Source organism: Oncorhynchus gorbuscha, linkage group LG02, assembly GCF_021184085.1.
Source record: "Oncorhynchus gorbuscha isolate QuinsamMale2020 ecotype Even-year linkage group LG02, OgorEven_v1.0, whole genome shotgun sequence".
Classification (NCBI taxonomy): Eukaryota; Metazoa; Chordata; class Actinopteri; order Salmoniformes; family Salmonidae; genus Oncorhynchus; species Oncorhynchus gorbuscha.
The window spans coordinates 30,419,470-30,437,046 of NC_060174.1; the positions used below are offsets into that span (position 1 = coordinate 30,419,470).

Here is a 17,577-nt window from a genome sequence, read left to right on the forward strand (position 1 = left end):
ATCTGTGCTGTAGATATAATTTGACATGTTTTCCCAAAGATAACAAGGTGAAAAGTTAACGTACATTGATTACCTAAATTATTCCCTATGTGATTATTGTAAACAAGGACTAAATATGTGTGGAAAGCAAATAAATTGTGCTTCAGAAATCCCCTGCTCCTCTTACCCATCCCTCCTCATCTGCTCCCACGCCCTGTCCCTCCAACTTCGTTGCTGACATCTGAGTTGTTGGCCATTATTTTGTCTGTCCACGATGCTCCTGCCTTTTCGTCGCCTGCAAAATTGCACTTGGTTACTGTGCCTCCATCGACTTTGGCCAAGGAAACTGAAAGGGCAGATGACAACTAAGTAAACAATGCTGTTAGTACTAAGAGCTTGGAAATTCCACAGTGACAGAGTGGTGCTGAGACTCAGATTATTCACTTCAAAATGTATGCTCAACAAAAACCAATGACTGCAAAGTTAAACAAACCATACAACTCTGCACAAGGACAACTTTTAAAATTTTGCACAGAAAATCTTACAAACATATTTACTTGAAGAAGAGTGCAGATGCAAAGTAACAGAATGAAGTCACAAACAGCGCAAACTGTCATTTTGTTCCCAAACGTTGCATCTGTACTGTTCTTGAAATGAATGTGTTTTGTAAGTTTTCTATGCATTGGAATCATTTAGGTAAGCAACGTACGTTTTATTTTTCAACTGTCATTTTGTTACCAACATTTGCATCTGCATGGAAATAGTTAAAATAAGTCCTTGTGCATATTTGGTTTGTTGAACTTTGACATCATTGGTTTTTGTTTGACATGTATTTTAACATTAAAACATGAGTTCTCTACTTTTCAAAGGAACATTGAACTTACAAATTAATGGGCAATAAAAGCTCATCACTAAGCTTAGGACCCGAGGACTAAACACCTCCCTCTGCAACTGGATGCTGGACTTCCTGACGGGCTGCCCCCAGGTGGTAAGGGTAGGTAACAACACATCTGCCACGCTGATCCTCAACAAAGCGTATTCCCCCTCAAAAGGTTCTACAGCTGTAACATCGAGAGCATCCTGACTGGTTGCATCACTGCCTGGTATGGCAACTACTCGGCCTCTGACCGCAAGGCACTACAGAGGGTAGTGCGTACGGCCCAGTACATCCCATGGACCAAGCTTACTGCCATTCAGAACACCTATACTAGGTGGTGTCCAGAGGAAGGCCCTAAAAATGGTCAGACTCCAGCCACCCTAGACATAGACTGTTTTCTCTGCCACTGCTCGACAAGCGGTACTGGAGCGCCAAGTCTAGTTCCAAAAGGCTTCTTAACAGCTTCTACCCCAAAGCCATAAGACTCCTGAAAAGCTAATCTAATGGCTACCCAGACCCCTCTTTTATGCTGCTGCTACTCTGTTTATTGTCTATTCATAGTCCCTTTAACTCTACCTACATGTACAGTTGAAGTCATGAAGTTTACTTCCATTTAGGTTGGAGTCACCACAAATTTCTTGTTAACAAACTATAGTTTTGGTAAGTCGGTTAGGACATCTACTTTGTGCATGACACAAGTAATTTTTCCAACAATTGTTTACAAACAGATTATTTCACAAATGATTCTCTGTATCACAATTCCAGTGAGTCAGAAGTTTACATACACTAAGTTGACTGTACCTTTAATCAGCTTGGAAAATTCCAGAAAGTGATGTCATGGCTTTAGAGGCTAATTGACATCATTTGAGTCAGTTGGAGGTGTACCTATGGATGCATTCCAAGGCCTACCTCCAAACTCAGTGCCTCTTTGCCTGACATCATGGGAAAATCCAAAGAAATCAGCCAAGACCTCAGAAAATAAATGGTAGACCTCCACAAGTCTGGTTCATCCTTGGGAGTATTTTCCAAATGCCTGAAGGTATCACGTTAATCTGTATGAACAATAGTACGCAAGTATAAACACCATGGGACCACGCAGCTGTCATACCGCTCAGAAAGGAGACGTGTTCTGTCTCCTAGAGATGAACTTACTTTGGTGCGAAAAGTGCAAATCAATCACAGAACAACAGAAAAGGACTGGAGGAAACCAGTATAAAAGTATCTCTATCCACAGTAAAATGAGTCCTATATCGACATAACCTGCAAGGCTGCTCAGCAAGGAAGAAGCCACTGCTCCAAAACCGTCATTAAAAAGTCAGACTACGGTTTGCATCTGCACATGGGGACAAAGATCATACTCTTTGGAGAAATGTCCTCTGGTCTGATGAAACAAACAGAACCGCTTGGCCATAATGACCATTGTTATGTTTGGAGGAAAATGGGGGATGCTTGCAAGCTGAAGAACACCATCCCAACCGTGAAGCACGGGGGTGGCAGCATCATGTTGTGGGGTTGCTTTGCTGCAGGAGGGACTGGTGCACTTCACAAAACAGATGGCATCATGACTGAGGAAAATGTTGTGGCTATATTGAAGCAACATCTCAAGACATCAGTCAGGAAGTTAAAGCTTGGTTGCAAATGGTTCTTCCAAATGGACAATGACCCCAAGCATACTCCCAAAGTTGTGGCAAAATGGCTTAAGGACAATAAAAGTGTGTGCGAGCAAGGAGGCCTACAAACCTGATTCGGTTACACCAGCTCTATCAGGAGGAATGGGCCAAAATTCGCTCAACTTATTGTGGGAAGCTTGTGGAAGGCTACACAAAACGTTTGACCCAAGTTCAACAATTTAAAGGCAATGCTACCAAATACTAATTGAATGTATGTGAACTTCTGACCCATTGGGAATGTGATGAAAGAAATAAAAGCTGAAATAAATCATTCTCTCTACTATTATTCTGACATTGTTGGTTAAGGACTTGTAAGTAAGAATTTCACTGTAAGGTCTACACATGTTGTATTCGGAACATGTGACAAATACAATTAGATTTGAATTGACCATTGCCTTTGGTTTTCAGTCGAATGTCCTGGCCTGTTTCTAGTTCGATCTTGTCTATCTCTCCCTCTGGGTGCCAGAAAGTGTAGGTCCCACTGGGACAGTTTTTCCCTGTCACATTCACCAGATCCTCCTTGGTCACTAGGTTTTCCAGCTGGACCTCAGTGAGGCGGTCAATCTCTCCTCCACCTCTGCATGGTGGTAGTAACCAACAGACAGCACCACTAGAGTCGTTTTACAAAAAATATAGTATCGTGGCAAATGCATGCACGTACATTTTTACATTATTCTGAGAGTCCTTGGAGGAGCTGTGATGAGCTCTTTATAGGTGTCTCAGTGTAAAGTGTACCAATAAGATATCTTTAAAGAAAATAATCTGTGAATCATCCGACTGTAAGATTATTCATATCATTGTATGAAGTGGATAAGAATACTCACTGAATGATGACGAGATTACCTGTGTTGACCTTTTTGGTATCACTGAAGTTTGGTTCTATTTCCATTCCTTTAGCATCATATTTCCTCTGGTGGATTTGACTGGTTTTGATGTATGAAACAGAAATGTCCCTGCCAAATCAGCACAATATGTTGTAAACTGACAAATTAGGAGTCCTAGAAATCCAAGTAGGCCTAGGTCCTCATGCAGTCATACTTTCATAGTACAAACAGCCAACAGTAGGACTACTGGATAGCAGAGTAGAACAATTACATAAATAAAATAGCCTTATAAGAATAACAGACTCATCATATTTAATTGAGGTTATTCCATAATGTCAGTTTACCTTTGTTGATGTCAGTAATAACATGGCGTGAAACATCAACCAACTTTCCCTCTAATATGACAACTAGACCACTAGGAGAAAAGTATTGTAGGCTACTGTATACAATTTTGCAGTGCTGTTAATGCACAAGCTCTTGTTTCCTCTCTATCTCTTTCAATTGCCTCAAATAATGAGCTGAATTTATCAGAATACATCCTTGCAGAATAAATCTGTTCATAATGAGAAGATTGGGTTGTCCCCATCCTCATATCAGAGGTATAACAAATGAATTTCTTAATTTCACTTACTTAGCTAACAAATGCAGCTGGCTAGTTTAGTTACTCAAACACCTGGCTCAAACAGAGGGATGCTATGTTAGCTAGCTGGCTATGACTATTCAACACAACACTGGAACTCTTCCAAGTCAAGGTAAGCTTTTGGTTTTATAAATGTATTGCCACGGTGGCCCGTCGATGTAACTGCTTACTGACTATACTCTGTAACGTTACGTTGCATGATTGCAGTAACGTTACTGCATGATTGTAGCATGTTTACTAACGCATTAGTTATATTAGCTATGTTGACTAAGATGTTCTTTTAGCTAATATGGGGACAACAATGTAGGCGTGTGTAGAGGTTATAACATGGTTTGGCTTGGGATTTTTTTTGACTGATTAAAAACAGCAGGTGTGTTGTTCATTGAAGTCCACAAATGAAGGGAAAATGTGAGAGGAGGAGAGTGCATAGAGGTTAAAATGAATACAATGTGGCTGCTATGAAAGTGAACTGTGTTTATGCATGATCAGGGTTGTATTCACTTTGCTGATTCTGTTAAAAAACGTTTCTTAAAACAAAAGCAAAACAAACACGGAGAAAAATACCTGAATTTGTCCAATTGAAACTCTTGTCTGCAACTGTAACTAATGATTACACCCTAGATAAGCTAGATACAGGCAAGAGTGTGAAAGGCGGTATTGAATGTGTCCCCGTCTGTCCATGTGTCACTGTCATCTCAACTTTTTCTCTCGACCTGTAGGCACCTAAGTTGTAAACTTTCATTCACAGGCTAGGGTGTAGCAACCTCATGATGGGTATAGGGAAAACTTGAGTATCATGTAGTAGCCTAAAACTATCGATGTTACATTGAACTGGGTGAATGGAATATGAATGACAGTCTTCCATCATGCTGTAAAAAATGTCCTCCCTCATCATAAACGGCACTGACCACCACTGGTATTAACGGTCCATGCAGAAGTTTTCATCTCAATATGAAATCATTTCTGGGTAACAATTAAGTACCTTACTGTGACTGTTTTCAATTACAATGGTCAAAAAGAAACAAAAATAGCTTCTTAGCAAAGAGCAATTCTTCTAGCAAGCAAGAATTTTGCTAGGACTCTCTAGGAGAGGTCTGAGTGGGGAAGGGCAAATTGAAAACTAGCTGTTGAAAGGTTGGCAGAGATGTTTGGAACTCTTTTTCTTATTGGTCTATTAACTAATTTACCGCCTGGTGGTTCCATCAGTCAGGCCAAAACTCTATCCCACCAGAACAAGCTGAAGTTTTAGGTGGTCTTTTCAAACAGCTCTTACACTAAAGGGTATTATCATAATTTTCATAATTTCACAGGGTTATTCCAACCTCATATTGTGGAAATACACTACATGCACAAAAGTATGTGGACACATACACTAACACAAATTAGTGGATTCTGCTATTTCAGCTACACCCATTGCTGACAGGTGTATAAAATCAAGAACACAGCCATGCAATCTCCATAGACAAACACTGGCAGTAGAATGGTCCGTACTGAAGAGCTCTGTGACTTTCAACGTGGCACTGTCATAGAATGCCACCTTTCCAACAAGTCAGTTTATCACATTTCTTTCTGCGGTCCTTGTGAAGTGGAAAAGAGCAACAATGGTTCAGCCACGAAATGGTGCTGAAGGTCAACTGTCAGACCGAAATGCAGGGCTTTTTCATGACTTTTAATGAAGAATAATGTACAAGAAATAAGTGGAAAAATGTAACTAGGAGCAACAATGGTTCAGCCACTGAAATGGTGCTGAAGTGCATGTCACACCCTGGCCTACCCAAACATATAACAAAAACACAAAATACAATGACCAAGGCGTGACAAGCGCGTAAAAGCATCTGTCCTCGGTTGTAACACTAACGAGTTCCAAACTGCCTCTGGAAGCAACATCATCAGAGGAACTGTTCGTGAAATGGGTTTCCATGTTCGAGCAGCCACACACAAGCCTAAGATCACCATGTGCATCACTAAGTGTCAGCTGGAGGGGTGTGGAGCAGTCGAAAAGCGCTCTCTGGACTGATGAATCACGCTTCACCATCTGACAGTCCGAGGGACGAATCTGGATTTGGCAGATGTCAGGAGCACGCTACCTGACCGAATGCATAGTGCCAACTGTAATGTTTCGTGGAGGAGGAATAAAATGCCTCCCCCCTGCAGAAAGTGAGGTCCATACAGAAATGGTTTGTCGAGGTCGGTGTGGAAAAAATTGGCTCTCCTGCACAGAGCCCTGACCTCAACCCCATTGAACATCTTTGGGATGAATTGGAACGCCGACTGCGAGCCAGGCTTAATCGCTCAACATCAGTGCCCGACCTCACTAATGCTCTTATGGCTGAATAGAAGCAAGACAACCACAGCAATGTTCCAACATCTAGTGGAAAGCCTTTCCAGAAGAGTGGAGGCTGTTATAGCAGCAAAGGGGGGACCAACTCTATATTATTGCAGTTTATTTAGGAAATATATATTTGAGGAGCAGGTGTACACACACTTTTGGCCATATAGTGTATGTATAAAACACAGAAAAAACATGTTTTGACTACATTGGGCCTGGTTGCCCTGCAAAGCCACTTACTTTTAACATCCAATTACAGTTATGTGATGGCAGGACAGAATAAATACAAAGCAGTAAACATGTAGAAACATAAACCCATGTAACCGCAGTGAGGATCTTATACATTTATTAAGCAGAATATAAAACTGACATATCTGCAATTCAGGTCAAAAAATTATAAACTTAGTTTTGAAAATCCATTATTCTAGCCTTAGTCAACACCTTACAGTTGCTCAAAATCACAATTGACACAAATGACCTTGTATGTCCTTCTACAAATGACATACAGTATCAAACCCATGATCCGAAGTCTTCTGAGGACCATGTTCCATCTGTGCTCAGGTTTAATCTAATGTCCCAGTCCGTTTGGAATTAGCACTCCTGTCAGCCTTGTCTGCCGGTGGCCTCACTCTTTTACTCCTGTGGTGATCACAAGATGCTGCATCACTGGCGGCAGCCAACCCATCAGCAAACCTATAATCAGGAGACTACTTGAAGGAAGTGTTAGGCAAGAGGCAGATAGTACAGTCATGAATACACATTACTCAGAAAAGTAGGCTAAATCAGATGGAAAATATTTGATTACACATTGATTCCCTAACCCATGTATACAAGGCGTTTTTTCCTCCTACATCTTAGAAATGGTCTAAATTACAAGATCCAGTGGTTGCTAAATTTGTTGTTATGGACCCCAAGTCACTAAAACACATTGTATGTCCAGGCAAAAGTCTGAATTTTTTCTCAAATGTTATTGTTTCGCTTCTTCTTCAATGTTGTTGGACATTGCTTCTCACTTGAACCTACAAAGACAACCCCACTTTACAAAGATACTTCACACTGAAAATGAATGAAACTAACATGGAAATAAAAAAGCTATTAAATCCTAACATAATATAATTAAACATAATCCTATTCACAAGCGGAATACATTCAAGGTGTGTTTTCTTGTCTTACAATTCAGAGACCATGTTATGTTTATAGTGATGTCTGTCTGTCTAACATTAACACACAACGTTTGCCTTGGTGCACCCTGATTCAGACCTAGAAATGGCCTCTGTTTGTGTTGCGGTTGAGCTGTATGTTCAGCAATGTGTTCCATCTCTGGCGTCAGCCCCCAGGAACCTCCTCCACACAGAGCCGATCCCTTTGTTTCTGGCACATCAACAGGTATTTCCTGCACACTGGAGAGGAGTAGGAGACATACAATGGACAGTTTCCTGGAATTGAGACTTCCCAATTTGTAAAGAAGTAATTTCAACATCTATTCCACATTGGTTCAACATAATTTCATTGAAATGACTTGGAAACAATGTTGTTTCAACCAGTGTGTACCCAGTGGGCTGAATACAATATCACTGTGGGTTGAATGGGGTAACTTTGATGTTGTCCTGAATTTGTCCTGAATTTTCCATAAAGCATTTACTGTAAATCAAATCAAATTTTATTTGTCACATACGCCGAATACAACAATTAACAAGTCAAAATAAGAGTTGTAAGAACATGTTTGTAGAATAATAGTGAAGACACCAACACTATGAAATAACACATATGGAATCATGTAGTAACCCAAAAAGTGCTAAACAAATCAAAATATATTTTATATTTGAGATTGTTCAAAGTAGCCACACTTTGCCTTGATGACAGCTTAGCACAGTCTTGGCATTCTCTCAGACAACAGGAGCACTGCCTCCGCTATTCCAGCACCACTTCAACTTAAACATCATCAATTCAACAAGGATATATATGCTTAGTTTAATACGCTGAAAACAATCTTAAAGATACCAAAAACAAGTTAGTCCAATCAATGTTGCTAAATATCATGTGGTTAACCATGGTACTGATTTTTCTGTGTGTGTGTGTGTGTGTGTGTGTGTGTGTGTGTGTGTGTGTGTGTGTGTGTGTGTGTGTGTGTGTGTGTGTGTGTGTGTGTGTGTGTGTGTGTGTGTGTGTGTGTGTGTGTGTGTGTGTGCGCGAGTAAAATATATATATTTATTACTAATGCTACTTGTAGACATGGTACCTGTAGACTAGTTTAAAGCCAATTCCATCCTCTCTTTCATGCTGCCAAAACAGTCTATGGCAATGTCATACAGGACACTCTTAGTTTTTGTTGTCATAAGCTACTTAGCTAAAATGCTTGCTTGCCTGACTTCCTCGCATGGGCAGCAATGAACCAGCTAAGTTAGCTAGCTAACTAGTTAATGTGAGCATACTAGGCTATATCTAGGCTACATATTTAAGTTTAATTGTCTCAGGCCAGTGGCACAACATATTAATGTATGGTACAGAGAATTAAGTCAAAAACACAAGTCCAAATACCCATCTCTATCCATGGTTTAGGAAAGGGCCAATTTATCAAGATAGCTACTGCAGGACATTGACACAAGCAGACCAGAAACAGACAAGTTTTTCTGAAAATGACGTTTTGCAAAGGAAGTGATTTGATTGGTCTGAAGCCAAATCCAATCTGGCCTCGTTTGGGGGGTGTTTTGCTGCATGGGGACAACCCACAGTTGAGCTCAGCTCAGCATTGATTGGCTAATTATTATTATTATTATTATTTTATCAAGGGAGGCTACAATGTCTATATAAGGGTGAAAATGAAAAATACTCATAAAAGCTCTGATGAAGGACTTGAGTTCGATATGAAAAACTTAATAAAGAGAACTGAGACTAGAAAGAGCAGTGTGCGGGTTTCATCAAGTTATCAATGTTTGCTGGCATCCCTCAATCAAATGCTACTGTGGCAACAGTTATACATTATATTATTTTGGTCCAGACAGCATCAGAAACATGGGCTATACATACTGAGATAGAGGGGTGCTGTTTCCCTCGCTCAGATGATTTCTCCGGTGCAATTCAGCCACTTGCGAATTGACAAAAACAGAGATAGACAAGATCCATTATTTTGTATTTTTTTATTGGTCAAATATTCAGGTAAGCCTGGCTTTCCTTGGCATCCATGAATACACGCCACTGCCTGACTTTGTCCTAATATAAATTCAGCGATCTTTCCGTGGTACAACCAGCATTGACATAATTGACCTTTGAATTTCTAATACTGACCCACCTTTAATCATGCTTGGGGATATGGTACAGCTGATTCCTATCACTTCCTCATTGGGGAAGGATGTTTTAGTCTGTCAGGATCTGCAGTGCCATACCTTTCCTCCCCCACTGAGTCTTCACGCACAGTGCCAAGAACAGGAAGCTGATAGCTTTGATTTGTGCATCCATCACACAGACTTCCTGAAAGAGCCAATTATACATTATGTTGCTTTGACAAAATGATTAAAAACATATGCAACAGAAAAATGTATTCCTCCCTACACTGTTTAGCTTTTTAAATGATTGACTTGAAAACAGGAATGGGATGATTGAATGTGACACTTTCCCCTAATTCTGTCTCACCCAAATTCAACATGTACAATATAGAGCCTTTTGTGTAAACCAAGAGCATACGGTAATGGTTTTGATTTTCACAACTTCCTGTGCAGCCTTACTATTTTCAATATCAGGTAACCACATAACATGTGTTGACATAGCAACACTCCCTGTTCTAAATAGAAATTGCGATGAGAATCGATGGGCATTTTCCTATGCTTAGAATTTGCTGATGCCTGACAAATCTAGTAACGCCTGGATTGGTATTTTAAGTATCAGCTAACCACATGTAATAGCAATTTGTCAATCGAGTACACAGTCGATGATGTAACACTCACCCGTTAGTTGTTGCGTCACCTCGCATTAGCTGTGAAACGGGCACTTTGACTGCGTTTACATAGGCAGCCCAATTCAGATTTTTTTCCCCTCATTAATAGTTTTTTGACCAATCACATCTTTTTCAGATCTGATCTGATTGATCAAAAGACCTGGCAGCAAATTGGAATCAAACACAATGCCTTACCTTTCTTTTTGATGGTGCAGAATCCAACTGCCTCTCCATTGTGCCATAGAATTTTGCCAAATTCCCTCAGAATTAAATCTCTTCCCCAACCTTTCCAAAACTCCCAAAATAATCTAAGCAGGAACAGTATATCTTTCTGTAACAGACTTCCCCTGTGAATGACCTACACATCTAAGCCATCCTGAACACATAGGTAAAAATTCAGTGGTTTAAAACCTCATTTGATGTATTTATGGGTATGGAGGGGCCTTTGCATGTTATTACATGCACCCTTTAGATGTCATAACCATGTACAAACATAGCATTTACGGTATTATATTTAATATATGTGCACCTATCCCATCTAAACATGAAGGTAATGGGAAGTCCTATATTTAGTGACACCATTGCCAATTACTTACCATAGAGGACATAAGCGCAAATTAAAATAACATACCATCACAAGACCAGATCTGGATTTGCTGGATGTCTTGAACATAATTTAAAGACCACCACTTTCCATGCAGGTTCAGGGCCACCACTGTGAAAACATTTGACATTTTCTGTAACATTATACTGTAGCCTATATAACATCAACCAAACTAAGCGGATCTGAAAGTTTCTCTGCAGGGTATCAACATTGAGTTTCAGCTGCAGGCATGTGCAGAGCCGCGGGAGTATATGGTGGATCATGATCACCGAACAGCAGGAGTTTGCCCACATTGTCATGTGTCACCTCCACCTGATGGAGGGAAGCAGGGGTTCTATGTGCAGGGGTTACATTTGGCAGGTGATAGATCTGTCACAAACATTGGATGGTTGTCACTTTAGATAGATGCTCAACTGAAAAAAAAGCAGAAAGTACCAGTGATTCACGCAATATGGAAGGGGTCAGATGACTCGGATGCTATGCTACATGACTATTTTGCTAGCACAGACTGGAATATGTTCCGGGGTTCATCCAATGGCATTGAGCAGTATACAACCTCAGTCACCGGATTCATCAATAAGTGCATCGACAACGTCGTCCCTACAGTGACCATACGTATAATTCCCAACCAGAAGCCATGGATTACAGGCAACATCCGCACCGAGCTAAAGGCTAGAGCTGCTGCTTTCAAAGAATGGGACACTAATCAGGATGCTTATAAGACATCCCGCTATGCCCTCAGATGAACCCTCAAACAGGCAAAGCGTCAATACAGGACTAAGGTTAAATCCTACTACACCGGCTCTGATGCTTGTCGGATGTGGCAGGCCTCGAAAAATATTACGGACTACAAAGGGACAGGTGAGGGAAAGGGACGTGAGCCTACCAGATGAGCTAAATGCCTTTTATGCTTGCTTCGAGGCAAGCAACACTCAAGCATGCATGAGAGCACCAGCGGACAACTGAGGGATCACGCTCTCTGTAGCCGATGTGAGCAAGACCTTTAAACAGGTACACATTCACAAAGCCACGGGGTCAGGTGGATTACCAGGATGTGTACTCAAAGCATGCGCATACCAACTGGCAAGTGGCTTCACTGACATTTTCAACCTCTCCCTAACTGAGTCTGTAATCCCTACATGTTTCAAACAGACCACCATAGTCCCTGTGCCCAAGAAAGAGAAGATAACCTGCCTAAATGATTACCACCCCAAAGCACTCACGTGGGTAGCTATGATGTGCTTTGTTAAAGGCTGGTCATGGCTCACATCAACACCATCATGCCGGAAACTCTAGACCCACTTCAATTCGCATAATGCCCTAGCAGATCCACAGATGATGCAATCTCAATCGCACTCCACACTGCCCTTTCCCACCTGGACAAAAGGATAGCTATGTGAGAATGCTGTTCATTGACTACAGCTTAGTGTTCAACACCATTGTGCCCACAAAACTCATCACTAATCCAAGGACCCTGGGACTAAACACCTCTCTTTGCAACTGGATCCGGGACTTCCTGACTGGCTGAACCCAGGTGGTAAGGGTAGGCAACAACACATCTGCCATGCTGATCCTCAACACTGGGGCCCCTCAGGGGTGCATGGTTAGTACCCTCCTGTACTCCCTGTTCACCCACGACTGCGTGGCTGGGAACGACTCCAACACATTCATTAAGTTTGCTGATGACACAACAGTGGTAGGCCTGATCACTGACAGCGATGAGACAGCCTATAGCGAGTAGGTCCGAGAGCTGGCAGTGTGTTGGCAGGACAACAACCTCTCCTTTAATGTGAACAAGACAAAAGAGCTGATTGTGGACTATAGCAAAAGGAGGGCCGAACAGGTCCACATTAACATCAACGGGGCTGAAGTTGAGCGAGTCGAGAGCTTCAAGTTCCTTGGTGTCCACATCACCAACGAACTATCATGGTCCAAACACACTAAGACAGTTGTGAAGAGAGCATGACAACACCTTTTCCCCCTAAGGAGACAGAAAAGATTTGTCATGGGTCCCCAGATCCTCAAAAAGTTCTACAGCTGCACCTTCGAGAGCATCCTGACCGGTTGCATCACCGCCTGGTATGGCAACTGCTCGGCATTTGACCGTAAGGCGCTACAGAGCCCTCTCCTGTACTCCCTGTTCACCCACGACTGCGTGGCCACGCACGCCTCCAACTCAATCATCAAGTTTGCGGACGACACAACAGTGGTAGGCTTGATTACCAACAACGACGAGACGGCCTACAGGGAGGAGGTGAAAGCTCTTGGAGTGTGGTGTCAGGAAAATAACCTCACACTCAACGTCAACAAAACTAAGGAGATGATTGTGCACTTCAGGAAACAGCAGAGGGAACACCCCCCTATCCACATCGATGGAACAGTAGTGGAGAGGGTAGCAAGTTTTAAGTTCCTCGGCATACACATCACAGACAAACTGAATTGGTCCACTCACACTGACAGTGTCGTGAAGAAGGCGCAGCAGCGCCTCTTCAACCTCAGGAGGCTGAAGAAATTCGGCTTGTCACCAAAAGCACTCACAAACTTCTACAGATGCACAATCGAGAGCATCCTGGCGGGCTGTATCACCGCCTGGTACGGCAACTGCTCCGCCCTCAACCGTAAGGCTCTCCAGAGGGTAGTGAGGTCTGCACAACGCATCACCGGGGGCAAACTACCTGCCCTCCAGGACACCTACACCACCCGATTTTACAGGAAGGCCATAAAGATCATCAAGGACATCAACCACCCGAACCACTGCCTGTTCACCCCGCTATCATCCAGAAGGCGAGGTCAGTACAGGTGCATCAAAGCTGGGACCGAGAGACTGAAAAACTGCTTCTATCTCAAGGCCATCAGACTGTTAAACAGCCACCACTAACATTGAGTGGCTGCTGCCAACACACTGTCATTGACACTGACCCAACTCCAGCCACTTTAATAATGGGAATTGATGGGAAATGATGTAAATATATCACTAGCCACTTTAAACAATGCTACCTTATATAATGTTACTTACCCTACATTATTCATCTCATATGCATACGTATGTACTGTACTCTACATCATCGACTGCATCCTTATGTAATACATGTATCACTAGCCACTTTAACTATGCCACTCTGTTTACTTTGTCTACATACTCATCTCATATGTATATACTGTACTCGATACCATCTACTGTATGCTGCTCTGTACCATCACTCATTCATATATCCTTATGTACATATTCTTTATCCCCTTACACTGTGTATAAGACAGTAGTTTTGGAATTGTTAGTTAGATTACTTGTTGGTTATCACTGCATTGTCAGAACTAGAAGCACAAGCATTTCGCTACACTCGCATTAACATCTGCTAACCATGTGTATGTGACAAATAAAATTTGATTTGATTTGATTTACAGAGGGTAGTGTGTTCGGCCCAGTACATCACTGGGGCCAAGGTTCCTGCCATCCAGGACCTATATACTAGGCGGTGTCAGAGGAAGGCCCAAAAAATCGTTGAAGACTCCAGTCACCCAAGTCATACTGTTCTCTCTGCTACCACACAGCAAGCGGTACCAGAGCGTCAAGTCTAGGACCAAAAGGCTTCTTAACAGCTTCAACCCCCAAGCCATAAGACTGCTGAACAATTAATCAAATGGTCACCCGGACTTTTACATTGAACCCCCCCCCATTATCTATGCATAGTCACTTTACAAATTACCTTGACTAACCTGTACCCCCGCACATTGACCCTGTATATGTCCTTTATTGTTATGTAATTTTTGTGTTAGTTTTGGATTTTATATTTTTACTTTATTTAGTCAATATTTTCTTAACTATATTTTTTGAACTGCATTGTTGGTTAAGGGCTTGTAAGTAAGCATGTGACAAATACAATTTGATTTGAACTCTGAACTCTGAACTTTTGCAATACACTTGGATTACAACTGTGTAACTTGCTCAACTGTCAGCGATCTCTTAAGAGGATAAAAAATGTATCATATATCGGCTACTGAACATTCCAGCCATTTGTCATGCTAACATGTCACATTATGGGCTCACATTACTCTCTTTTACCTGTGTTTTCTGTTTGGAATGTCTGGTTGGATTCCATTTTGAAAACTGTCAACTGGATGACAAATGTTATGCAACACTACCACCTTTTGGTGACAGAGAAAACATACATTGAAACCTTGATTTTTAGAGGCACTTCAGTACACAGCAATACACAATGCGTGCCTTCCAATCTATGATCAGGGCCTGGTCTCCCAAAAGCATCTTAAGTGTATGCTGGACCAAACCTGCCGTAGTTAAAAAATAAATGAATAAATAAATGGACTCATAGATAAATACATAATGCACACATAATTAGATAAACAATTATTTAATTAATTAATAAAATTGTATTTAATCTTATTCATTTATATTATTTCTTCCTCTATTTACAGTACCAGTAAAGAGTTTGGACACCATTCAAGGTTTTTTTCTGTATTTTTAAAATATGTTCTACTTTGTAGAATAACAGTGAAGACATCAAAACTATGAAATATCCCATATGGAATCATGCAGGACCAAAAAATTGTGAAACAAATCTTAATATATTTTAGATTTGAGATTCTTCAAGTAGCCACCCTTTGCCTTGATGACAGCTTTGCACACTCTTGGCATTCTCTCAACCAGCTTCATGTGGTCGTTACCTGGAATGCACTTAGTGTGCCTTTTAAAATTAAATTTTTAGAATTTATTTATTTCTTAATGCATTTGAGCATTATATAAAGCGCGTTTGATCCAGAAAAAAACAGCTTACAAAAACGCAACGTCACTACAAAATATATCAAAAGTTGCCTATAAACTTTGCCAAAATATTTCAAACTACTTTTGTAATAGAACTTTAGGTATTTTTAAACGTTAATAATCGATCAAATTGTAGACGGGGCAATCTGTGTTCAATACAGGAATGAAACCAAACCAGCGCCACTTTTCACGTCTTGCGCAACTCACAAAAGTGTTACCCAGTTCCTAGTTGGCCTACTTCTTCATTGCACAAAAGAATAACCTCAACCAAATTCCAAAGACTGGTGACGTCCAGTGGAAGCGGTAGGAACTGAAAACAGGTTTCTAAGAAATATCCCTTGGCAATGACAGGTTAGGGAACAGAGAGAGGCAAAAACAAAAATATTCTGAACAGTTAGTCCTCTGGCTTTTGCCTGCTACATAAGTTCTGTTATACTCACAGACATGATTCAAACCGTTTTAGAAACTTCAGAGTGTCTTCTATCAAAATCTATGAATCATATGCATATTTTATATTCTTGGCATGAGTAGCAGGAAGTTGAATTTGGGCACGCTATTTATCCAAAAGTGAAAATTCTGCCCCCTAGCCCCAAGACAAATGTGGTTTGAGACAATTGAGATGTACAAACTATGTTATAATGGAACAACAAGCGGATAAGAGGCTATCCGTAATTTAGATTAAGTCATTTATACATAGTCAATATAAAAGATGTAGTCAATATAACTATTTGTTCAGCACGTTTGAAATGTACAGCGACAGAATTCAGAACATGGCCCGTTCTTACAGTATTCTCCGTGTACACCAAGTCAGAACCATAGGATGAATAAAGGGGGCATAGAAGCAGACAATGAAAGCTCTTAGAATATTTGAGGATTACATTTCTCTAAAACAGGCTATAGGCTACATGTGCACCATCAAGTCAGAACAGTAGGCTAAGTTATGATGGAGGAAAGGGACCAAATTATTAGGATGAGGCACATGGGCTACTAACAGCTTACTATGCAACATACACTTAGTATTACTTTTCTGGATACAGTATAGATATTTCCCTGGCATATTACATCACTTATACAGCAGCATACAATACATTTTTGGACTCACCTTGTTGTGCGGTGCTCACTTGAACAGGAAGGTGGCGCAGCAGTCCTTCATGTGGGCTCTAGAAAGAGGCCCGAAACCCCGACTTGGAATTTCGAGTTGGATGACCTTTCAAAATTATTTTCCATATTTTCCCAGTCAGAACTAGTTTTATCCAAGTTCTCAGTTGTCTTGATCTCACTGAAGTCTGAGATTTCCCAGTTCTGATTTTCCAGTTGTTTTGAACGCGATTGACAGCATGGCCAACGTATTCAAACGTTTCTGGCCCATGGTGTTACCCCCTCATTTTTCCTGATATTATCCAATTGGTAGTTACAGTGGCTTGCGAAGGTATTCACCCCCTTGGCATTTTTCCTACTTTGTTGCCTTACAACCTGGAATTAAAATTGATTTTTGGAGGGTTTGTATCATTTGATTTACACAACATGCCTACCACCTTGTAGATGTAAAAGAAATAAGACAAAAAAACTGAAAACTTGAGTGTGCATAACTATTCACCCCCCCCAAGGTCAATACTTTGTAGAGCCACCTTTTGCAGCAATAAGCTTGGCACATATAGCCACTGGGACTTTTGCCCATTCCTTTTGAAGCATTCTGCTGGTGTACAGCAATCTTTAAGTCATACCACAGATTCCCAATTGGATTGAGGGCTGGGCTGGGCTAGGCCATTCCAATATATTTAAATTATTTAGGGGCTTCTTAGCAAAGGGGGTGAATACATATGCACACATTTTACATTTTTATTTTATTTTTTACATTTTTGAAACAAGTTATTTTTTGCATTTTTGATTTCACTTCACTTTTTATTTTTTTATTTGACCTTTAGTTAACTAGGCAAGTCAGTTAA

The 17,577-nt window shown here is 41.0% G+C and overlaps 1 protein-coding gene across 1 annotated transcript; it reads right to left on the minus strand.

Annotated features, from left to right (window-relative positions):
- Window positions 1–176: 176 nt before the first annotated feature.
- On the minus strand, window positions 177–16,784 carry LOC123989902 (arpin-like). Its single transcript, XM_046290747.1, has 5 exons — window positions 16,753–16,784; window positions 3,683–3,765; window positions 3,351–3,474; window positions 2,892–3,103; window positions 177–325 (listed from the first exon to the last, which is right to left on the minus strand). Exons 1-5 carry the CDS (start codon window positions 16,782–16,784, stop codon window positions 177–179), a joined length of 600 nt encoding a protein of 199 aa, XP_046146703.1.
- Between the last annotated feature and the right edge of the window lie 793 nt (window positions 16,785–17,577).